This window comes from Lingula anatina, chromosome 1, assembly GCF_051362555.1.
Source record: "Lingula anatina isolate TDL-2025a chromosome 1, LinAna3.0, whole genome shotgun sequence".
Lineage (NCBI taxonomy): Eukaryota > Metazoa > Brachiopoda > Lingulata > Lingulida > Lingulidae > Lingula > Lingula anatina.
Genome location: NC_141767.1, coordinates 71,657,358 through 71,683,843, shown reverse-complemented (window position 1 = coordinate 71,683,843; position 26,486 = coordinate 71,657,358). Strand labels below are relative to the sequence as shown.

Genomic DNA, 26,486 nt, shown 5'->3' with positions numbered 1-26,486 from the left:
AAAATCAAGGTCACCCCCAGAGGATCACGATGGCGAGAGATGACAATAGATAACCTTTATAACAAACGAACTTAGAAAATATTCGGGAAAATGTGGATGAATGAAATATGTTGAATGACCTCTGGCGCTCCAATTATTGTTCACACCTTCACCTTGACAGTAATATTACACGCATTTCAGTAGCTCTTTTGGGTCGCACAGTTGAAAACGCCCAGGTATATCTTAAAGAATCGGAATCATCGAATAATATGCATTGCTACAGAACAGAATACTTTGACAGCAGCCATTTCAGCCATTTTACTGCTTTGTACACACACTGGACAATAGAAGTGGCACCCCTACTGAACCAATACTTTGGGGGAGATAAATGACTGTGGAATGATATGCTCCTGGTATCATTTTATTAACATCAAATTTTACGAAAGAAACGGTTCTGGCTGAACAATTCAACTGTATCGATATTCTGACATTGCTTATATTCCGCCTCTTCGGGTTAATGATTACTCTGATTCAGGGGGGCACTTCTATTGTGTGTAGGTCTGGTCATTTGACATCGACTTTGTCAAAAACGTGGCAGGATGACACTGATTCCAAATGCATAGTTAAATTTTGTCTCCTAGCCAGCAGCAAATTCATATGCGGAAGTTCTTGTATTAACGCTAACGTATACAAAAATCTCCCTCTACCTGCAGTGACAGCTCTTGCATCTTTAATTGTCCAGGTGGAAAGGAGCTCTACCGACATACTATCGATATTACCAATACATCCGATTTTCTCGTCTAAATTATAAAGCCGATTAACTTGTTAATTCTATATTTTTTCATTAGAAGTGGAGGCAATTGGCCCACATGGAATTAATCATAGCGTGATAGTAGTAATTGCACTAACCTGAAGTGGATTAGGAAAGAAAATTTGGTCTTTGAGTATAGTTTGTATGTATAGGCAGAGACCACTATGACAAGCATACAGTTCATACACGGGGGATGCACCCTAGGGACTCACGTGGCTAGGGGGTGGGATTGGTTTGTTTGTGTGTGTGTGGGGGGGGGGGCTGCCTAGGGTCGTTCACACTCCATCACCTATCCTGTACACGGGAGGGGAGGAGCTAGCAAGACAGATTCCTGAACAGGAAGCCATCCACCAGTTTCCATGGGAACCGTCCAGGCCGCATTTCCACGGGCGCATAAAACGTGTATTGATCTTGTATGTGCTGCTGTATTTTAATATGTTGGATATTCATTTATTACATAATGTTTGATTAATATCTGACATAATTATTTTTAGTATGCGTTTTATTAAAATATATATATGATACAACTGTCATGATCTTTTTTATCAATGCGCAATACTTCTCTTTAAAAGATTTTGACGAAAGACATTTGGTCCAGAAACAAGTTCACTCTATTTGCACGGATCTATGTAAAGTCACGGAGTTCAGGACCTAAAGGCGTGATTTAAAGACATAAAACATAATGGCTTAGATGTGGAAAATCAAAATTGATTCATTTCTCTTCATTTGTACTCTTGACATCTGCAACAACAAACTGAATACTTCTATAAATGGGAGACATTGGTTATTGCAAGATATGTCTAAAGGACAATACATAATTATTGATTTTGGTCGTGGTCAACATGTTGTTTACCTGACCCCAGAAAAAGGGATATTGGCCGAAGCACAACTAAATCGATTTTGGTCACTTACACGCTACCAGGGCCTAGCCTCCAGGGGGGCAGGGGGGGGGGCACTGCCCCCCCTGGGATTAGAGGTGCAAAAAAAAATAATAATCGCAATTTCTGACTTCTGATTGAGCAATAAATAACAGTTAAAATGCACCAGAATGCACTATTATACATACAGATTTTAAAAATTTTCCACACCCCCCCCTTTTTGGCTTCGCCCCCTCGTGTCCGCTTACTGCCCCCCCTGGCAGTTTGCTCAGGCTACGGCCCTGGCTACCCAGTCCACAAATTTATAAAGAATCACTTTGAACAACTTTTCATGAAGTAGAACTGGCCTGTTGATTAGTTTCTATCTTTCCTAAATCAATTCCTGTTTTAGTATTTTTTTTACCCTAAATTTGCAGATTTGCTAAACGTTGTGTTCCCCCTCTCTCACAGATTTTCAAGCTATTGTGATAGAAGAGTCAAAAGTCACAACTAACACAATCCACACATCTGGTTGTTTTGTCAGTAAAGTCAGTGTGTGTGAGGCATTACGCTTTTATCGCACTTTCTTCAACAGACCTTAATTTGTCACCCTCGAATACAAAATATCATTGAATAAAGCAGTAATTTTTCTTCAGTCCAGTTGGTATTGAAATAGCTGTTTCCTGCCAATATTTCGATATCTATCTAGAGCATCATCATCGGAGAATGAGGCCATTCAGCTGAATACGCTGGCAGTACTATGGGCGGGGAAGCGGTGGCTGCTTGAATATATCTATTTAGAAAATAAGGTGCAATTTAATACATTGTTGAATGCAAAAAGTTTTTTAAAACACATTTAAGTTGCATTGATTAATGACCACTTACGTACGGCATTATGTAAATGGCCGTGCCTACATGCTGTCTCAGTTGAACGGCATTAGTTGGATCATGAAAAGATGTTTATAACGTGCTATCCGCTGCGGTGACCCCTGAGAAGGGACAAAGCCGAAAGCCAAGGAAGAAGAAGAAGAAGCAAAAGAAGATGTGCAGAAGTTTATAATGGCAAGGTTTGATCACGAATTTCATTAACCACGAAAAATATATATTTGGTTTTCAAAGAGCGTTTAGAAAAAGGAATTAAGTAATTTTTCTTCAATCAACTGCTAATATTGACAGAATTTATTAACTGTTGATTGAAGAAAGTTTGCTTTATTCTTATAATATAACACAGTTGATGAAATTCTCTCCATTTAGACACAGCATCCAGAGTTTATACCGCTAGATACGGAAAATGAAATGCAAATTACACAAAGTTTTACTGAAAATGAGGAACTGTCAGATGAACGTTTAGGGTTAATACATGTATATTATATTTAGGAGTAGATAAAAAATCAATTTTTTATTTTACTTTTCTAAAAAAAAATATATTTGGCCAAAAGATTTCTACTCTGCCCAGTGCCAGATCAGTTTATTTGTCTCACAAGATCGTCTTTGAAATATCCAGGGTAAGTCAAAAAGCAAGAAACTAACATCCACATACAGATAAAATATGGGTCCGCCCTGGAAAAAATTCGTAAATCCAGAAAACATTGTTACGTGAGATTAAGCTTTTAACGAACTTTCAAAAGATGCAAAATGCGAGAAAATGTTTTACCGCCGGAGTATTCGATTTATAGGATGGGTAGAGGTTTTCCGGCTCGTCTGGCGCTTTACAATGCGTTTAAAAGGCAGATATGCTCAGCTGATCGCAAAGTGGGTCACTGGTATTTTAATTGGTTGAAATGTGGAGGTGTGTCTCAGAGGTCAGAAAGCACCCGGATGCAGTCGGCCATGATAAGGTTGTAGCTGAGGAACGTTTCACCGACAGGCCAGTCTTTTTATCAAATTGTTGCTGTGAATATCGTAGATGAGAACATTTATTCATTGATATGCGAATATGAATGTCATTGCAATGGATTTCAGTCAATTTTAATGTACGTTATTTCGCCAGTAATAGAACAGCATCCTCAGTGTAGGGGCAGAGGTGAGATTTCACCACGCTGATCAGCTGTTCAGGGTCAACTTAGTGGCGACGTCGCGGAGCAAGTGCCCGTGCTCGCAGTGGCACTCTTTGGGACTGGCATTTCTGACACTTCGTCTTAATTTATGCAGTCAATCATCGAGGACGGGCTTAGATGGCTGATGGCTGATATGCCGGAGGATAGGACTTTAAGAGATGAAAAGAGTTTACGTTTTTTCCTGGCTCTGTGCAGCAGAGATCAAAACAGCCGTTCTCATGCGCTGGAAAACATAAGTCGAGCTCTTGATGCCTGGGTAGATGGCTACGGCAGCCCCCAGGAAGCAGTCTACCACAACAATCACCATGATGCCCGTATTCAGCCCTTAGACAGAAAGCCTCTAGTCAAAGAGCTGTTGCCTGATCTACTGCGCTTCTCCATATACTGTCCATTTGAAGACGTGCGGTCCAAGTGTGGAGCTCTGCTACTTGATTTACAGGTAATTCTACTAGTACCGTATCAGCAAAAGTGACTTGTACTTTGTACATTCATACATTTGTTGACTTTCAGCGGTGGCATCATTATCCACAGATATTCATTAGTAAGTAATTGCTATGCCAAATACGATGATGGTTTTGCATGTCTCTAAAGGTTTTCTGTCTCTCTGATATTGCTAATGTGTGACATTTTCAAAGGATCCCCAGGGCTCCCTAGGCATGGTATTGATCACTGGCTGTGGGAGTTTTCCCCTCACGTTTAAGTAGTTTTAATGTTTTACAGTTGAAAAAAAAACACTTCCAATTTAATTTCTAAAGTTATTATCATATACTGGTGTTAACATCTGAATCTTGCACAGTAGAATATAATATAAGTTAACCATTATGCAAATTAACATAGATGCCTTTATAACAAAATGTTGACACGCAAGAAAAGTGTAAAAGCAATAATGATAGATTCAATGACATTGATGCACCTTTTTTTTTTTTTTTTTTTTTTTTTTTTTTTTTTTTTTTTTTTTTTTTTTGTGGGGTAAAGTGGATTATGTTATCCCCAGCTGCCTAGGCAAGTCTTGAATTCATTAGTGTATCAAGTCATGTGGTAAGAACAGGCTGTACAGAAATCTTTTTGCTTGGATAATAGGTCGAAATCAACCAGTTGACACCACCTGTTTGGGCATGTTCAGGCAGTCTGCATATTGCAGGCTTTAACATTAGAGCACATAACTTGAAACAAATTAAAATCAAAACTGAAAAAAAAAAAAAGAAGAAGAAGAACACAGTCCTTATACTATCAGTATCACCATGAAAAAATGACCTTTTGATTGTTAGTAAAGCCTGTCAAATTTCTAAACATCCAAAGGTTAGTTTTTATCAGTCTGCCATAGCAGTGATGTCCCGCTAGTTAAGATTGAGATATTGTCTTGGGGTCTTCTTAATTTGATAAGTAATCTCTGATATAGATATACTGTCATATGTCCAGTCAAGAAAGGTCAGGTTATCATGGTTTGTCCCATCTCGTCAGGCTAGCTTAGAACAAGTGGACCTGTCTTGACAATAGTGGACATCTGGTTATGATTAACTCACCATAGTATACCTAATCCTGCTGTTGTTCCACTGACTATGGTTAACTCACCATAGTATACCTAATCTTGCTGTAGTCCCACTGACTATGATTAACTCACCATCGTATATCTAATCCTGCTGTTGTCCCACTGATTGATTAACTCACCATAGTATACCTAATCCTGCTGTTGTCCCACTATGATTAACTCACCATAGTATACCTAATCCTGCTGTTGTCCCACTATGATTAACTCACCATAGTATACCTAATCTTGCTGTTGTCCCACTGACTATGGTTAACTCACCATAGTATATCTAATCTTGCTGTTGTCCCACTGACTATGGTTAACTCACCATAGTATATCTAATCCTGATGTTGATCCACTGATTATGATTAATTCAATACAGACAATGTAGTGAAGGGCTATTTTGAATGGATCTGTATGTTGAGGTAACTGTTGAGCTAAAGGTTGCATGTTCTGAGATGGGTCATACTAAGAAGGGTCAAGTACTGAAATGGGGGTTATGCTAAAATGGGGGTTATGCTGAGATGGTTTATGTTAAAGTGGATCACAGTGAGATGCTCACATTGAGAGGGGTTAAACCATCTTAACTGGAGCTCTGTGACAGGAGATAGACCTGGCCTGTGTGGTAAAGCACAGGATTCTTTGGTTTATTTCTGGCATGGAATTCCTGTGGGCAGAATGTATACATAATCTCAACTCTAAATGTACTCGAATTCACATCACATATACTTCATGTGAATATGGTTGCTACACTTTTATAATAATTAAACATAATTGTCATCTCTTATATAACAACATTCACCTTTGCCTGTGAAATTTGCATGAAAAAAGTAGGTTGGGGATAGGGGTGAACAGGCTGAATTCCTATGTACTGGAGGTGCTATGAATTATAGCCTCATAAATATGAGTACACTGATGTCTATTCTAGTTTATGTAATACCATGTGTTTACCACGTGTACTTCTAGGTATATATATCAACACACATATAATAAATGAAAGGTGAGTAAGTAAGGATTCTTATAGACTTTAGATCTTTGAATACCACCCCTGTTGCCCTGTACACAATGCAAGAACAATCAATAGCAGGAGTGCTGGGGGAGCACCTGAAGGAGACCACGTACACTACCACACAGCTACCGGCTGATCAGCTGATGCAATGTCCCTGAAGGCTTCCTATTGCCTTATTTAGACACCATTATATCCGGGTTGCTAGGCACTCTGCTAAGTTATAGGGTTGATGCAATACCAGCTGTGAATAAAATACCTTGGTCTGTGTAACAGTTATCATTCTGATTAGTAGAAATGACTTGAAGACAGAATGGCACAGTAACTATTATAGCTCATATCTGTCGGGACATTTGTGTCCTTTCTAATCATTGCCAAGATGAAGTGTTCCCTACTCTACCAGATACCAAAGAAATATACACCCAAAGAACAACCTGTAGAAGAAATAGAAGAAGAACCAGTGCCTAGGAAACTAATAACCAAAGTACTGAGATACCTGTTTGTAAAAGTCACAGTTGAAGCTTCATTGTATGAAAATGATAGTTTTATACATAGGGGGTCCGGATGTCAACAGTGGGAGTATGACCAAGGTATGAACTGATTGATTTAGGTGTGTGACAGGCAGTTACCAACACAGGTGTTTAAAAAATGTATTTACTTACTTAGTTATTTTAAATTTTTTTAAGGTGTGTAAGAATTTTGTACTTGATTTAAAAATGATAGTCGAAGATGTTTAGTATTGATTTATCAGCCTACATGTTCTGGTCTCTTAATTAGCCGGTGATGTCTGCCATACCTTTCCACTCATTCACATCTATTTACATGTTATCATGGATATAGAGAGTGAGACACAATGTATATGTTCAAAGAAAGCTTCATCAGAGTTGATATAAATAACCATGTCCTTGCCTCCACTGTGTATTAATAACGCTGTGCCCTGGTGAGGGGTTAGGTACAGGCAAGGAAATCATTAAGCCCTAATTATTACCACCTGTGTATAAGGTAGAGGTATTTAATCCAGAGTTAATGTTGTTTATTGCAAGCACTGCTGTCATTGTATCCTAACAGTATACTGTCACATACTGCCAGTGTGCAAATTATTATTATTGTGGTTGCTGTAATCCACCCAGCTCAAAGACACCCCAGACCATGGGACGAGCTGCCTTTAATGGGCATTTAGGCCAGTTAGGAAATGACCAGTGGCCTTTCCTTGACCCACGATCACTGGTCATTTGTTTAAAGGTGAGTGTTGCCTGCTGTGACTGCTGTAGAAGTTATGTAAAGAGAGCAGTCTCTGGGGTCCATGCACAACCAGGCAGGAGGAGGAGGAGTCATAAATAGGGGTTTATTTCTAGTTACAGCCCAGTTTAGAAAGAGGACCTTGCAACCGAAAGTGTTTTTATCTGGTATCCTATCTTACTTTCCTTTCCATTATATCTGAATACAGTGTTAGGCAATGTATTCACATAAAAAGTCAAAATGGTATAATTTAAAATGTCCCAGGGATATGTACAGTAATAGGGATAAATCAACACTCTGCTGTTTTTGAAAAGAATATTGACAAGATTCCATACATTGAAGATTGGAAAAGAAGTCCCCTAGTTGTTCTGTGTAGATCCAAGGGTTTACCCGGCTTCTCTCATTACTGACATATCAATATCACTTATGTAACCTCCAAATTTAGGCACTGCCATTCAGCTTACCCTGAATCTATTACAAGGCAGGGGGAGTATTTGTACCCCTTAATTCAGCCTGCCCTGGAATCCACTACAAAGCAGGGGGATATTTTTACACCATGGCATAACAGCACTGTTTACAGGGTGATTCATCATCAAGACAGCTTTGAATCCTTCTATAACTGGAACTTTGAATGACATGTTTTATCTTGGTTATACACTATCAGATATTTGGTTTATTAAGAATAAGATGTTGGGGGAGTTTTTACATCACTGAGTACACTGGTGAATTTTAGAATATTTCCCAGGGGCATTCCCTTTTCGTTTTGGTATGTAGAAATTTTTCTAAGTGATAAGTTTCCTTTTGTTTGTTTGTGAAAAAGAATCAATACTGGGGGTTTTAATGCTGTCACAGATGACAATGTAAAAAGACCCCAAACTGGATTTTTTATTGTTCATTTTCATGTTTACTTAATTGGACTTAAGGTCATAAAATGTTTTTAAGTAAATGTGTATTTTGTAGACACCATATCTGGCAATCATGAGACAGAACATGAAGGTACTGCATTGCTCATTGCAAAACTTATTCTTTTGTATTTCTAATGCTTTTTTGTTCTGAAACTGAAGTTTAAAGGTATTGACCTTATAGATTTTGAGGAAATATATTATGTTGAATCACTGTGAATTTTGATTGACATTTAGATGATTTTTTTCCCTCTTTTTCTTCTGTGTGTGTGTGTCTCAAGATTTCTGATATTAGTCATATTATTGAAGATGGGTGTCCATTTAATTTATTTTGTATTGTACTAGTTAAGTGCAGTTAAGACTGATATCTGTGCAGAAACATAAAAGGACAGAAGATATACAAACAGGATACTTGGGCTGCGTTCACATGAAAAATCTATTTTCTAAAAATCTAAAAATCTATTTGCAGTATCTTGCGATCACGGTCTGTGCCCTGAATACCCCACGGCGTAATTACGGGCAGCGCGAGCCAGTTACTTCCAAAGCTGTAATTAATTCTCAGTGCTGCCAGTAATTACGCCGCGAGGGGAATTCAGGGCACAGACCGTGATCACAAGATACCACAAATAGATTTTTAGATTTTTAGAAAATAGATTTTTCATGTGAACGCAGCCCTAAATTGCACATTGTTAACTGTATAGGCTTTTTTTCTTCTTACCAGTTTTTTTCTGCTTATCTGAATTTCAAAAACAAAATTCACTTGTTTTTGTGATAATATGATTTGAGATGACACATTATTAAATCATTTTAGTCCGAGACAATGATTGCTAAATTTAATTAAAATTTAACAGATCAAGTCAAAAATGATATATTTTTAAGTGGACTCACATAAGACTTAACTTTTAGAATGGACTCGCTCTAACTATAAGTTTGATAGGTTATAACAAGAGCAGTAAAACTTTATGTAAGTCGTGTAAATGCCTTTCATTGTCTACACATTTCCACCCTGGGTATACAATAATACAATACAATACAATAAATTTTATTTCATGTCGGGTATAAATTGAAAGGAAACATTAGCTTTACAGCTATTCACCGACTGGGTAAGGACAAAAACATATCTACAATAATGCAATATTTACACATGGGTTACATAATGCTTAGACTAGACAGAAATCAGCTAGATATAATTTAAGTACACATATTTTAACGGGAAATTATGTAGAAAATGTGTCAAAAATACAACTGTCTATAAAGGTAGCCAACAGTTTCCCAATATTATATTTAATTAGTGGCAGAGATAGGTTTCTTCACTGGTGTCCCAAGGTTTCTGAACAGCTGTTTGAAATGATGTGGAACTTAAGTTATAGGTTTTCCAGTCCAGAGCCAAGGTGGAGCAGCTGGCAAATACATTCTTTGCTTCTGAGAATGATACTGTTGTATTTTTAAACATCTTATCAAATATTTTTTGGACAAATTGCAATAGCAATTTTCCTTTTATTACCAATGTATAATTCAGAGCTATTGAAAAATATAATTAAAAATTTCATTTTGGAAGTTCAAATTTCAAACTTTAACTGTCATGAAGAAAATTCACCTTTTACTAATAATCTTTCAAGAGTTACTTAAAAATGAGAAATTATGAACTATTTGTAGATCACAATTTTGCCATTGGTTTGGGTGATTAAGGGAAGGTTGACATTTCTGGGAAAATGATTTTTGTCAAATAAATATCCAGTTTTCATTGTTTGACTGAAAGAGTAGACAATTTATACAAGTTCTGCCCTTTGTCAGGAGAACAGTTTGCTGAATTTTCAATATTTCATTTCAGGAAAGAGGATTGAAAATTCCACGTAGAGTTGGAAGAGGTCCAAGTCGCTTCATTCCTGAAAATGAGGTAAGTATTCTACCTCTTTTCCATGCATTCAGTTTCATAGGATAAAAATTGTACATTTTGTCTTATCTGATGATATGATATACATTGATTGAAAGTCAAGTACCACTTCCTCACCCTCATTAATCTATGTACTGATTGTACAACTTCTCAGAATGATTCTACTTTGGAAACCATGACATGAATTATACTAGTGCCCCATTTTACCCACAAAAAAAAAAAAAAAAAAAAAAAATGACATTGGTTGTTTCCCCCCCCCCCCCCCCCCCATACACACTCACACTTCATGTTTGTCTGTCTGTGTGCTTATCCCTTAATTACAAGATTACGCTATGTTTACATGGGGATGGAAGGGGGGGGGCAAATGTGAGAATTGCCTCTTTATCTGTTTTATTCCATTTTTATGTGCATTAACATGGTAGAAATTATTACTTGGTTATTATTACTATGCTTGTTCACTACAGAAAGGTTCAAGGTAAATTGTAAACCAATGTATCCTATGTGAGTCTGGTAGATCTGTGGACAGGTTTGATTAATTAGACACCAGTATTGAGAGAACTTCGATCAATCCAGGTTATGGAATAGTAGATGATTAAATTGGCCAAATAAAGGTAAATTGAACAGAGAATTAACGTTTCCAACATTGGTTGGAAAAATGTTAATTACTGTCACAACATGCAAGAGAGAATATTGTGCTGAGTCATCAGAAATCGTTGTGGAATTTTACTGGTAATAATCCACTCCATATTTCTTCAGTCTGTATTCTTATGCATGAATTATGCATTGATTGTGGAAAGCACTTAAGTGTGTGTGTGTGTGTTTGTTTGTTTCTGCTTATGTGTGTGTGTGTCAAAATTTGTGAGTGTTTGTGTGTGTGTGTGTGTGTGGGTGTGCACACGTGTGTTCTAGAATGCACAAAGAGTATAGCTGTCAACAGTGATAATTTATTCAGCATTAGAAAGTTTCCAATCCATCTCTCTTGTTGTGTTCTTTGAATAAGCACCTCAGCTCAGTGATTCTGGCTGCATTAAGATGTTAACTTACATGACGGTAGCTGAACAAACCAGTTAAAAATGTGTAGTTTTGAAAGGAACAAAGGCAGGACCAGCAGAGGCTGTGTAAGCTGTTGGTTGTTAGTGGAAAGTCTAATATTGGTATTGAAAGGAAGGGGCTCCATTTGTATGTCTCTCTTTGATAAGAACCTCAATATGTATGTGTATACCAGTGGTTTTGATAGGTCCCTTACAGTGCGTCCCTGGAGACTGTTACACCATTACTGTGTACTTATAGCACCCAAGTTGATGGTGCTGCCCTCTCTGGGCAGAGTCTAGAGTTAAGGCTGGCCCCAGCTGCATGCCTGGTGACAATACTGTTAACAATGCTGTTTACCTGGACCTCTATGGAACAGTGGCAGGCCTAGGAGAACAGTGGTGTTGACATTTGTATAGTGAATGAATGTGTTGATTGTGCTGGTTGGGGTTAACTGGGGGTGCTGGTCAAAGACTTGGCCTGATCAGTTGAAATTAGTGTTAATAGTTTTACCTTGGTGCACTCCATAGATCAAAGTGGCTATACAGATCATTTGTTGGGGTTTAACTGGAGTGCACCCTCTGGTAACACAATGAAATTCTAAATGTTTTCACAGCAACGACTTATTTGACAGCAGTGTGCAGTAGAAAATGTTTCAGGTTTTTTCCTTCAAACTGACATCTGTATATATATATATATATGTATGTATTCTCATACACTTGAAATATGGGTAAATAGAAAAAAATGATAAAATAAAAAGAATAAATCAATAAATAAAAATCGATCAAAAAACAATAAAAATCGATTAAAAAAAATAAATAAAAATTGCCATTTACCCTCATTCAAGTGTATGTATTTATTTATGTCCCATGGCAGTTATGGTGATGACATCGTTTCATGAAGTGGCAATCTATACATGGACTGGGTCAAGGTAAAGAAAATTTAGGTGTTTTGGTTGTTGTTTACAAACTGGACACTCCACAATGAGAGAAAACTTGTTGACAAACTGGACAACATTAACGCAGGGGAAGGGCACTTGTTATTTTATCTGAATTCCAAATGCTGACCACAAGAATGGGATTAATAATTTAAAAGTGTGCTGTGTATCCAGAGAATGTCAAGAGAGGTCATTAGCTCCATAGTTAAAACATAAAGTATGTATGGTAACAAGGGCAATAGGAGGTCTTACTGTGTAGAAGTACAGCATGTCAAGGACAAATGAAGGGCACACACCTCTTTTTTCAGCCTATCAGAGCCTGCCATTAGGAACACACCCTCCAAATATCATGATTGAGTTTTCAAGACATTATCGTAGTCACTGTTGTTTATCAATCATAGATAATGAAGAAGGTGTAAGCTAAAAGTACATTGGGTATCTTAGTATACCCTGTCATACCATTTTAATGCTTAGCGTCAGAAAATAATCAGTAGTGATTGATATATACACCCAGACAGGTGCCCTGCGACCCTACATGTTGATAAGAGAGAGTTACTCATTTAAATTTGGTGTTAAGGTTTAAAGCCACAAGCTACATAAAAGCTTGAAGTCCCCAGGTAATGACAGCGCAGGTAATCAGCTGCCTTGGTGATGGTTGCTAGGGCAGGCAGCTGGACACAGCTAATGGTCAGATGGTCTAGACATGCTGTCCACCTGAGATAATGAGGAGGAAGTAACAATTAAACTAATTAATGACTCTGTTCCATTGTTCTACTGTTCTCCCTCCTTCTCTCCCTGTTGTCTTGGGCTATTGTTCTATGCAGTGCTTAAAGCTGCAGTGCTCTCATTGGTGAAGAGGTGCTGAGCTATTTATAGACCACAGAATTGGTAACCACAATGCTGGGCTGTGATTGGCTAAAATGTCGGCTTTGAGTTAAACAGCTGATTCTCACTTTAATATCCTCTGACCCTTGCTGATGGTAATAATAGCAAGTATTAAGAGGAGGCCTTTTGACAGCTTCTCATCATCTAATGCCTTCTACTAGCTCAGTCTTGTTTTGTTACCAGCCAAGATTGATGATCTGAGACTGAGGGGTGATGTGCATGGTTTGTGGCAAAGACTGTATGTGGGTCCCTGAGCCCAAGTTGAAGCTAAATAACAACCAGAAGACAAAGACACAGGTAGACCACTCACAGGTAAAAACTTCCTTTGACACTTCAGGTGTAGCATTTGACCAGTGGACTAGAGTTAGGGTACTATTCCTATCCTTGCATCATGATAGCCAAATACATATAGACTTAATGTCAAGTTGGATTCAAAGCTATTTGAATTTCCAACTGTTACAACATAGATTTCTTGTACTTAACATGTCAGCTTTAGTTCAACAATATAGCTGCGTTGATTCATGGACATCAAACATTATAATCCTCTTCTATAATAACCCACCTCCCGACCCTACCCCATCATAACATATATGCCCCTTTGATTTTACATTTTTATTTTTATTATGAAATACTTGGTTTGAAAATATTCATATATGTATTATACAGTAGAAATGGACTGCTTGTGACACTTGCATCAGATTATTTTAATATATCTGGGGAGAGGTCATTGACATTTTCTGCAGCAAATTCTAATAAAACCTAAACACTCCCTTTGTATCAGGAAGAAAGGTAGGGGGTCGTGGAGAAAGGCACCTGTGTTTTGAAAGGAATTCTGGACTGTATATATTTACATCCACAGAACACTACGGACTGCCCAGATAAATATGTATATATATTGAGTGGTAAAAAGTCAGAAGTTCAGTTCACCATGCTATCTCAGTGTGTATCTTTTGGCAGGCCTCTCAACTCACAGGGTTCTATGGGGATAGAGCTATGTATCTGTCTCCAGATCAGATCAGGTGTGTTGTTTTCCATACTAATGAGGTGTTGGGGACAGAGGGTTAGATATCTGCAGTTAACATCTCCCTCCTGTTAAGGTGTGGTTCACTGGAACACTCAAACCCTCCATTACTGTCATAGGTGGAGTTGGCTGCCGTGGAGAGGGGGGGGGGGATCCATGTGACCAAGGGAAGATGGGTCAGGAAGAAATAGTGTGACCAAGGCACTTTTGCCCTCTCAGATGAATCTCCTGTCCAAATTGTGCTTGGGATATTTATAATGGCATCTGCACAGCTGTCAGTTCTGGACCAGTTATGCCTACGTTTGGTATGAGTTCAGAACAGGAGCTCTAAAAAAAACCAAAAAGTTCTTAGTTTGGATATATATTTTATCCCTTTCTGTGTTTGGTGTTTGGGGAGGGTTCATGGTTAGCTAGACAGGATCAGTTGGTCAGTATAAGATTGAAAGAACTGAAGGTGCTGTGAAAGGTGAAAAATGTTGACATCAGCTGTAATGGGACATGTTATGATGGCCTTTTTATTTTTAGTTTGGTAACTTATTACAGTCTCATATAGAAGTTATTGTATAACCAACAGATATGCTGTCATATCAGCAGCATGCATATGTCTATGTATATATGTGTGTTCACTTATCTTAAGTTCAATAAATCAAGGTTGGTCTGATAAAAACTGGGTGTTTTGGACTTGAGTTTACATGGCACTATACCATTGGTAGTCATGGTAGTAAGTATTGGGTGGATAGAGGACAGTCCTTGGGTACTGTCACTGTACGTCACCTTGTGTGTGCCAACTTTGGCTGGAACTTCATGGGGCTGGACCTCTGCTTATAGTGATAGGGTGAGTCTCCTTGGTTATAGGGTGAATTTCCTCACCACTTCAGGGCCACTCAAAGAGTTCCCTACTAGTATTTTAATTTTCTAGTGTATATAGCTAGGAAACTGTTAACCTGATTGTAAAAACTATTTAATGCCTGTCATCAAGCAGTCATCAAGTCACAGTGTTGGCAGTTTAGTCTCAGTCTGCAGAGTTCAGTATGTTGTGCCAGTCAGCGGGTTGTCTGTGTTAATATGCAGTAGTAATGGCAGGTAAGAGAGGAAGTCCAGGAAATAGGGGGCAGTCTTCAGGTATATTATCTGATGCTGCAGCCACCTTGGGGCCAGCTTAACAAGGTAACAGCCTGCCATGTGGTCAGTGTCAGATTAAACAATTAAGTGTGTCCCTGTGGTGGCTGGAGGTGTCCACCCCTTGCTCAGTGAACTGTGTCCCCAGGGTTTCCCTGTGGTCAGTCTACTGTGTCCAGGGACACCTGTACAGAGTGATATATATGGCCAGATTGCGTGTACCACAGGATGGACATTGAGTGGACAGCACAAGATAACCATCACAATACCATTACATAGCCACAGGACAGTTATCTCTAAGAATATTACAGTTCTTTCTTTGCCCGACTCATTTATGAATGGTACTCGACAAACATTTTTCATCACTTTATTTCTTTGCAATAAAGGTGCCCCATAGATATTAACTGGGGTTATTTTGGATCCAAAGTGACCAGTGGCACTGTGGGAATTGGGAAAAAATTTTTTTTCTTAAAAGTGAGTTAAGGATCCCCTAAAGTTGCACTAATAGAAATACTTAGTTTTTTATTTATGTGCATTTTTTTGCCATTTTACTGTATGAAGTCTGTGAAGACAGAGCTGAAGTCTGTGCTCCCTGTGATATGATTTGGGACAATTAACTAAGGTCCTAATAATAACAAGGTTGAATTACTGAAGTTCTTCACAGCAAGTTAAAAAAAGCTCAATATATGTCATCATGGATTTTTTTGCAGATAATCTATCACTTTTGTAAGACTTCAAAAGAAATTTAAAGTTCACATTTTTTGTCTCTACTAATGTGATTTTATCATGATAGAAGAATACCAATTGGCATAGAGATAGTCTGCCACCTAGTGGATAAATTTCTGGTAAAAAGAATCTCTTCTGAGGAAAGGTTTCCTGAATCCTATTGAAGTAAGTGACAGGAGGGATTGGTAATTCACAAATTGGATAACTGGGTTCTCTTTACACTTGAGATGCTTCACACACACAGGCAGCTGCACTTGGTGGCTTGAGTGAGTGGAAAAAACCCTGATTTGTAGAGAGAGGTAGAGGGCTGTATTTATCCCTTAGCCTGCCATGGCTGTCTGTAAAGGACCACATAGTGTCCCCTGTATCTAATCTTATTAACCTTTGACTATCTGTGAGCCTGCATATTGAGAAGAAATATCGAGTGCAACAATCCTTTCCTGCTGAGAGAAGTATTTTATGTGAAGGCTGGCTGAGGAAAATGCACTGAAATAAAAGGGAAATCTCCCTGATAAATAACACAGAAAAAGCTGGATATACCTCTGCCTGCAGACCAGGCTAGCTGTTATCTCTCTTCCTGGCCAGTGCAAACACCAGGCAAGGGTTCTGTACATAGCACCTGGTATTGGGAGAGGTGGAGAAGGAGGGGACAAATTATTTTGGAGATAGAAATTCCTGTCCACATTCTGATCTTCTTTCATTGCTTTTAAGTGAGCCTCCTGCCTCATGTTATATTTAAAACCACAATCTTAAACATTGTGTTATTGGTTTTTCTGTGTAAAGATAAACCCCAGGGACGTGTGCCTGTAGTGCTATATTCAACAATATTGCAGTAGATTTCCTTCACTAACTATGATCTGTTTAACATATTCTAGGGAATTGTGTGCATTCTTGGTAAAGTTCCAGAAAGCTGGTCTGGCTCTGTGCCACATTCCAAGTAAAACATTTCCTAGGAATAAAGACAAAAATCAGATATTAGATTGGGGGGGGGGGGGGGGGAGTGAATGTTTCCATAGTTGTAATATACCAAAGTTGTTAAAGCTGTATGTCCTGGCTTTAATACCAGAGCAGTTGAAATTCTTGTAAATTTGATCATTTTGTGTTTGAGTTGATTGTTTTATATCAATACACATATATAAACAAGGTATATAGACGTGCCTGCTGCTGCAGCTATGGTAAGACTCTATATTGGTACGTGGTGGAACAATGCAATTTCTCTGTAACAATGTGTGCCAACACTATTTTTACCTGCAGTGCCTGGATATCTACATAAAGCTTGGCACCTATTAAAGTGATTAGGAATTCACTCATATGCAAGTTATATTTCCTTGTTACATTTCCATATGTATATATCTGGACATAAATGACAGTTGTGATTGGTGCAGAACTAATGAGGCCTGATAAATACATTATCTGAGATATAAAGCCCTGGCTACTGTGTGATTGGGATATAACTGTTTTCTGAGATCATTACCTGGGATAACCTCACGGGGACAACAATGACCTAAGCACACTGCAGTTGTTCATAATACACATAGTTTCAATGCTGATCCTGCCTCAGTGGTGATACACCTTCCTAGGTTATACCTACTGTTGTTTTTTATGGACATTTTGGTGTTTATAGTCAAGTTGTGTGGTTTTGGATGACTGACTGGTAATTGCTATGCACCCTTTGCAGTTATATTACTACAGAGAAGTGAATATTGTGCTCAGAATAGATGTGCACTAGCTGTTCCTTATGCAACTTTTTATGTAGGATACCTGTCCATGTGGGTCAAGGTGCCGAGCGGTGTGGGCAGATAGGTGACCATTACTGAAACTGGCAGAATTTGTAGTGGGAGAATCAGAAAATAATTTTTAAGCACAAATAAATAAATGAGGTGCTAATAAAAATGTCTTCTTTTTTCAAGTTTTCTGTATCCCTTAATGTGGTTGTCTAGTTCAGTGTTAATTCTCTGTATAGTGCCCATCCTCAGGTAGGCTGTTCTTTTAATGAGTTAAAAACCAGGTCAACAGAAAGGTACTGGGTCACCCTGACCCACTGTCCCATCTTCTGGTCCAGTAAACACAGGCTATATTAAGAACAAATCCTCAAAACATAATCAACAAATGAAAATCAGTGGACAGTAATTATACTACTAGTAAACATAGAGCTGACAGCAAGGAAAAGGTACACTTTTTATTAAAATTAAGAGTTTTTACTGAAGTTTGTTCAGTTTTTAGTTGGCTGGTTATAAGTGTTAAATGTTTTTGTTAAAATGATTGATAAATTTAGTGTGGCCCATAAAAATATCAGTTAAGAGAGTGACCGTATGACTTTATTTACTGTAAAAACCATATTTTTGTTTTTTTTTTCTTTTGGTGGCATACACTTATACATGCTCCTCTCAATTATATAGGGGTCGACTGTACGGAAATATTTAAAGGAATCAAGTTTTTAAATATGGTAAAAATGACTAAGTTTGAAAAGTATTGCAATGACATTTTTTTCAAAGAAAATTAAAAGGGTGAACAAGTAGAAAATGTCATTGTAAGCCAGCCAAGGGGTTAAGTTCATTGTTAGGTAATGGTGGTGTACTGTAGCTGCAGTTGTGTAAATAAGCTTTGCTTGTGTTGGAGTAACAGGAGCTGTAGTTACATAGAACTTGCCTGGGCTTGACTTACCTGTGGCTTAGACCACAGTGACAGCCCCTATTACACTGGGATCACACCACTGGCCAGCCCAGACACATCATGACTTACCTGTGGCTTAGACCACAGTGACCCCCCCCCCCCCCCCCCCCCCCAATTACATAATGGGAACATAATGTTTACCACTGGCCAGCCCAGACACATCATATCACCTCCCATTCTCTTTCAGTCTCAAGTTAAAAGAGAGAATGTGGCCTGCCTAGGCATATAGTATCCCCTTCCTTTCTCTCCCCCATCTCATTAGCTATGCCATGTGGTTGGCCCAGTACTATACCACACTAACCAAGTGTAGGGAGATAGTACCTGACCTGTGCAGTATGCAGCTATATTTGTACTGTTCCAGTAAAACTGACTATACTGAGGTGAGCCCTCCCCTCCTCCCTCCTTCCTACTTACCCCCACTGCCCCCCACCCCAATCCACTTAGATACCCTCCTGCTGACATGTTTGTGTTATTGGTTGATTGTCTAAAATATCAGCCCTTAATCATTGTTGCTGATCATTATTTATTATACAATCTGACTTGACTATCTAAAGCCTTTAAATTTCCTCTTTATTTTCCAGATAGTTCCTGTTGACACAGATGACGAAGAGGTGAGTCCTTAATTAATTTAGTCACATTAACTGTAAGAAAACTGCAGGTGTGTAGATCAGGGTAAGACTAAAGGAGGAGAACCTGAAATGTAATGCAGAGTTAGACTTGCTGAAGACAGTTTTTACAGTTAATAGGTGTCACGTGTAAGAAAGTGTGATGTCCAGTTGAGTTAGTAGGTGATTTATATTCTCCTGGTGTCACATTAATACACAGTGGTACCTATGGTGCTGGCTATAGGGTGCAGCCAGTACATGGTGAAGGTGTGAGGACCAAGTATTACATGTGACAGGATCATTTATATCTCCCAGTCAACCAGTTCATACTGTCTAGACACATCTGAACACCAAAGGAAGATTTGCCTTCACACTTAAAAAACATGCTATAAATACTCTCGTTTGAGACTCAAAACAAACTGCCTATCATTTTTTAAGTTGAAATGTTGTTGCTTTCATCTCATGGTCATTCTGGTGTATATGGTCAAAAAGACTGCGTCAGTTACTTTGTGTGTGGCAGGTGGTAAATGCAGCAGTGCATGATTTCTTAAACCCTCAGTCAGGTGCCGACTACAATAATATAACTTTTGTAATCTGAATTATTGACTAAAAACTAAGAGTCTGGTCTGGAAGAGCAGAGATTTAGAGAAGGGAATCTGGAAAAATGAACAGAGCGCAAATTTGGGAAAACCTGGGGTGGACTGGTCTGCAATAGGTTGCTCATATGCTGTCTTTAAAAATAAAACATTTCTTTAAGAAATGAGCAATAAAGGCTACAAGTGATTTATTTTGAAACGAAGGATAGAAATAAATCGGACATATCTTGATACCTGTGCTAAATGCTTTCTGTCATGAAAGCAAACTTCATTTCCAGTCCTCATAGAGCTCCTGTATCCGGGAGGGGAGTGGAAAAGAATAAAACTAGTTTACACATAATGAGACTGCTATTTACACTAACCAATCTACTTCCTAAAATGATAACTTGGCTTTTTGGTGTTATCACTTGTTATATTAGTAAAAAACAATTGTCTGATAGGGGTGGTTTCTAGGGATCTGTGCTGACTAGAGCCTGGGGAGTGCTCAAAGGGTTTAACAGGTAACTACCAGATTAAGTTAGTAAGGAGGTTAAACACTTAGTTTAGTGGCTTTCTTGATGTACAAATCTTGCTATGAGGTTGAATGTCTTCAAAATGAGTATTAGTGGTTAACAAGCCAGTAGACTGATCAGTTTTCTGGTGGGAAATCTGGTCAGAAGGGCAGTCGTGGTCTGGTCGGCAGGTTTGTCAGTTGTCTGATTGATGTTACAATTGACGGTTGACAGTCACTTAGCTCCTCTCTTGTATTTGGTATTTTATAAAGCATGACCTCAAAAGTTACACAGTAAAAAAAAAAAGCAACCATATTTAAAAGTAAAATTTCAAAAGTATAGTTGATATGATGACTGCTAGTGTTAACAGTGCTAAAATTAAACCAGTCTTATTGCAACAGCATGTTGACATGCTATAAAGGTTCCACACTTTATAAAATGTCATCTGAAAGCAGCAATTCATGAAAAGTGATATAACTTTTCAAAGTCTTCCCACTATTTTCTCTTTCAACAAAGTGATTCCCTTCTAACAAGTGTCATCAGTACAGATAAAATATGACAGCAGTACTATCATTGGGGATCTCTTTCACACCTCGTTGTCCACCTCCTAGGTTATTTTTAGCAAACCACACTGGAGATAGGTGATGACTAAAAAAAAAAGGCCTGCTGCTGTATTAGCATAGCACTGACCAAGGCAGTGTCAGTCTGGCCGGCAGCTCATGAAGACCCAGTGAACACCACCTGCTTTTGGGTATTTTTTGCTCCAGATCTCATTAAGTCATTGTCCAGCTAACTGTTATCCAGGTGTGTGGAAGAGATACCACATTGCCTATACAGCAGCCAGGCATGCATTGCTTTGGGTATGCTTCAGCAGGGCACCTGTAAAATGAGGTATGCAGGGGTAGGGCACCTGATGGTACAATGAAGACAATTAGTGCCCTAGAAGTTTAAGATAATGAATTGTAACATGATTTGTGACATGCAGCAGAATTGCTAGGTGACTAATCAGATAAGAACTCTCTACATAGAGCCTATCTTTATTATACAAGCCCTGAACCAGAATATCTCTGTGGTGTCAGCTGCAGGCCCCAAGCCAGGCTACTTATGAATTCATTCTGTGTTGTGAGTCAGAGGTAATCAGTTAGTGAAGGAAGAGTGATGGTGCTGGGACACCCCTCTATGTGCCTTGCTGCTGGGGAAGACATGGGACTGAAATCAGTTTACACCAAAGATATGGGAAGTTGCAGACTGCTTCCACACTAAGATCTCACATGTTGACTGGGTTCATGGCAACCATGAGCCTGCTTTAGGGGGAGAGGATGTTGTCGTTAAGTTTTAACAATAATGACAACAACTCTGAGAATAATGTTATCAATAATGACAACATGGGGCACCCTTCAGATAATCATGTTAGCAATGCTGACAATAAGGTGAGAGGAGCTCCAATGTTATTGCCAGAAGGAACTTAGTTTTAACTTAAAAACCAAATATGTTAAGTCCTCTCTAAGTGAGCACGTTACTTCTTGAATGAAGACTGAAAGCAGACTCACCCAGTGTGTCTTAACTACTGTCACATGCACTGTCTTGTATAAATCAGTGTCCAAGGACCATGACTTGTCTCTAAGCAGACTTTTTAGACGTTTCTTCTATGTACAACTTATACTAATACAGCATGATTTTTTTGGACAGTTTGGTTGATTGAATTTCAGTTGGAGCAAAGTTTCCAACTTCAAAGAGAACAAATGATTTTAATGATATTAAAAACGTTTTTCAGCAAACAATTTTGTCTGAAATTTAAGTTTTAAACTTGTATATGTGATTATTGACTGACTTGTTTTTATTTTTTCAGACACAGATGTTGTTTGTAGATGCATTTCTACAAAACAACCGTCTTGAGCACATTGTCCAGGTGATGGGCTACCACCCTAAATACCTGGACAGTTTCCTCAAGACACAGCAGTATATTCTCCGTGGAGATGGACCTCTTCCATATGACTACAGACACTATATAGCTATCATGGTGAGTAGACTTCACTTCTGTATCTTGTACAGCTTGTAGATAGGCATATTTTGGTCTCTAATTTAATTATTTCTTCAGTAATGCCAGACTTGTCTGGCAAGCTAGCACTTCATATTGAACTTGTGATATTCTGTTCTGGTGATATCTGCCTTGATGTAGTGCACGCCTTGGACCAAGTTTCTAGCTCGGTGTCAGCTCGGTGTGTTCCAGTGACACTCCTATCTTGGCTGTCTCAGTGCAAATCTTTTTTTTTCCTGGCAAAGTTCACTTGTGTTTCTTCTGTACACAAGGGATTAGGTTCTTATGGCAACATCACAGAAGTAGGGTTGTTTTGTTACCCTTCGCTTTTATGCTATTGGAAACTCAAACTTAATGGAAGAAAGTTGAGTTGATTTAAACCGAATTGCTAGTCTTTTTTATGTACAGACACAGATGTGTCTGTACATATTGCCATCACCTGCGTCTGTCGTCGCCGCCGTCGCCGATGCCGATGGCGTCGCCGATGCCGGCGCCGATGCCGGCGCCGTGCACTTTCCTTGTTAACACGATAAGTGGAGGGCAGTTTTACTTTTTGGCTTTATATTTACAGAGCTGATGAATATTCATAAAACACAGGTCAAGTTCGAAAATCAGCATGATCGGGCCATTATTGTAGAAGTTATGCTGTTTTTTCACTTTTCAGCATATATGCAACCCTGTTAACACATTTTAAGGAAAACCGATAGGCCTGTTGTCATGAAACTCACAGGAGTAATCAATCTTACTAAAACGCAGGTCAAGTTCGAAAATCGGCATGATCGGGCCACTATTTTAGTAGTTATGCTGTTTTTTCACTTTTTAGCATATATGCAACATTGTTAACACATTTCAAGGAAAACCCATAGGCCTGTTGTCATGAAACTCACATTAGTAATCAATCTTACTAAAACGCAGGTCAAGTTCGAAAATCAGCATAATGGGGCCATTATTTTATAAGTTATGCTGTTTTTTCACATTTCCTCAGATTCAATTCTTAGGCATGTTAACAGTCTCATTATTTAACTAATAAGATATGTAAATGTGTTTGTTTGACATTTCCTGCAACTTTAAAACATTGTTAGTTGATTATGTAAAAATGATGGTAAACTTGTTATCATGTATTGTATAATAGAGTTTCAAAAATGGAAAAAAACTCATATCATTGCAGTTTGTCAGATTAATTCATTCACTATGTTCAGAAACTCGGAATGGAGGAAATTGGACATTAAACACTGTTCTATTGATATTTTTCCCATGTCATCAATTTTCTTAGTTGATCATATAAAAATGGCAGTAAACTGTTAATTTTGTCATATGTTAAACAATTGTTAAAAATGGAAAAAAACACATTTCAGGACAGTGCTGTCTTGTTTACATTTTGGCATTTTCAAGGTGTGACTTTGAAGTTCCATGGGCCTGAAGACCTTTGCTTGTCACATTTTCTCAATATCCATGATACTAATATTTTATTATTAAAAATTGATGGTTATTATCCTGTTAAACATTATGTAATATTGCATCAAAATTTGAAGAAACCCCTATTTTGGACACTGCTCCCATGATGACCATTTAAGGAAAACCATGTCACTTACTGTTCTCAAACTTACAGGAAAGAAACATGGGACTAAGATACAGTTTAATTAGGCAATGCAGTCTGTTTGGTAATTCTTTCTGGCAGTTAAACAGTTTTTTGTGAAAATTAAATTTGTCACATATTGGCATTTTCAAGGTGTGACTTTGAAGTTCCATGGTCCTGAAGACCTTTTCTAGTCACATTTTCTGAATATCCATGATACTAATATTTTATTATTATGTACAGACACAGATGTGTCTGTACATATTGCCATCACCTGCGTCTGTCGTCGCCGTCGCCGTCGTTGCCGGCGCCGGCGCCGTGCACTTTCCTTGTAAACATGATAAGTGGAAGGCAGTTTTAATTTTTGGCTTTATATTTACAGAGCTGATGAATATTCATAAAACGCAGGTCAAGTTCGAAAATCAGCATGATCGGGCCATTATTGTAGAAATTATGCTGTTTTTTTCACTTTTCAGCATATATGCAACACTGTAAACACATTTCAAGGAAAACCGATTGGCCTGTTGTCATGAAACTCACAGGAGTAATCGATCTTACTAAAACGCAGGTCAAGTTCGAAAACCGTCATCATCAGGCCACTATTTAAGTAGTTATGCTTTTTTTCACTTTTCAGCATATATGCAACATTGTAAACACAATATAAGAAAAACAGACAGGCCAATTGTCATTAAACTCACAGGAGTGGTCAATCCTGCTAAAACACAGGTTGAGTTAAAAAAAATCAGCATAATCGGGCCATTATTTTAGAAGTTATGCTGTTTTTTCACATTTCCTCAGATTCAATTCTTAGACATGTTAACAGTTTCATTATTTAATTAATAAGATACGTAAAAGTGTTTGTTTGACATTTCCTGCATCTTTACAACATTGTTAGTTGATTTTGTAAAAATGATGGTAAACTTGTTATCATGTATTGTGTAATAAAGTTTCAAAAATGGAAATAAACTCATATCATTGCAGTTTGTCAGGTTCAATCATTCACTATGTTCAGAATCTCAGAATGGAAGAAATTGGACATTTAACACTGCTCTATTGATATTTTTCCCATCTCATCAATTTTCTTAGTTGATCGTATAAAAATGGCAGTAAACTGTTAATTTTGTTTTATGTTAAAAATTGTTAAAAATGGAATAAAACATTTCAGAACAGTGCTGTCTTGTTTACATTTTGGCATTTTCAAGTTGTGACTTTGAAGTTCCATGGGCCTGAAGACCTTTGCTAGTCACAGTTTCTGAATATCCATGATACTAATATTTTATTATTAAAAATTGATGGTCATTATGCTGTTAAACATTATGTAATATTGCATCAAAATTTGAAAAAAACCTATTTTGGGCACTGCTCCCATGATGACCATTTAAGAAAAACCATGTCACTTACTGTTCTCAAACAGTACAGTAAATATGTACAGATGTGTCTGTACATATTGCCATCACCTACGCCTGTCGTCGCTGTCGCTGTCGCACTTTCATTATAAACACGATAAGTGGAAGGCAGTTTTACTTTTTGGCTGCTTGGTAATTCTTACTGCCAGTTAAACAGTTTTTTTGTGAAAATTTAATTTTTCACATATTGGCATTTTCAAGGTGTGAGTTTGAAGTTCCACAGGCTTGAAGACCCATGCTAGTCACATTTTCTGAAAATCCATGATACGTATATTTTATTATTAAAAATTGACGGTCATTAGGCTGTTAACCATTATGTAATATTGCATCAGAATAGAAGAAAACACAATTTTGGGTGCTGCTGCCATGATGACCATTATGGGAAAACCATGTTACTTATAATTGCCAAACTTTCAAAAAAGAAATACAGGACTAAAATGCAGCCTGAGTTGGAAAAGTAGTCTAATTGGCTTCTTTTTCTGGAAGTTATACATTTTCAAAGTGTGAACTTGAACTCCCATGGGCCTGAAGCCTTATGCTTGTTACACATTTTACTTACATTGGTATTACCTGTTGAGCATAATTAAAATTTGATGTTGAATTTGCAGTTTATTTTTTTTTTGCACTAAGACCTTTCAAGACAATATGAAGAGTTGTTTGCTTATAATGTTACTTTACAGTTCAAGCAAGCAAGTAATGTTTGCCGTTAATAGAACAAAGGTTTGTGAAAAAAGTAGTCAGAAAAAGGGAAGAAAGAAAAGGAAATTGAAGATAGATATTGGTTAGATACGTTTCCTTTTAACCAGAAAATTGGGATCAGTTGGAAAGCATATCTGTTCAAGTAGTTTGAAAAAATTCACTTTTAGAATTAATGTACTAACTTTTGACACTTTGAAACTGCTTAAATGAATGTTTAGTCTATTGTTTCCCAACCCCAAGGTGCAGCCAGTTCAGTTTTCGCTGTACCTCAATTATTTCCCAGTCCCTAAGTACAGCCAGTTCAGTTTTCTCTGTACTTTAATGGGACAAGAACCCAACATCCCAGTTGCGTGCAAGTCTAAGATTGCACAGTGTGATGTAAGGTTAGAAATCCTATCAAGGTGATAGCACA

At 37.9% G+C, this 26,486-nt stretch overlaps 1 protein-coding gene across 5 annotated transcripts in view; it reads left to right on the top strand.

Moving 5' to 3' along the window:
- The first annotated feature begins 3,463 nt into the window (after positions 1–3,463).
- Positions 3,464–26,486, top strand: part of LOC106168960 (sestrin-1) — a 30,168-nt gene continuing 7,145 nt past the window's right edge. Inside the window, exons 1-4 of one of the 5 annotated variants that reach the window (XM_013548223.2) lie at positions 3,464–4,143; positions 10,211–10,276; positions 19,245–19,274; positions 22,205–22,375. In XM_013548223.2, coding sequence (XP_013403677.1) covers positions 3,793–4,143; positions 10,211–10,276; positions 19,245–19,274; positions 22,205–22,375 — 618 coding nt within the window. In that variant the 5' untranslated portion in view covers positions 3,464–3,792. Of the gene's footprint in view, positions 4,144–6,509; positions 6,829–10,210; positions 10,277–13,212; positions 13,437–18,896; positions 19,044–19,244; positions 19,275–21,382; positions 21,786–22,204; positions 22,376–26,486 lie in introns of those variants that run through there. The other 4 variants (XM_013548224.2, XM_013548228.2, XM_013548227.3 and 1 more) reach the window with 4 other exon arrangements.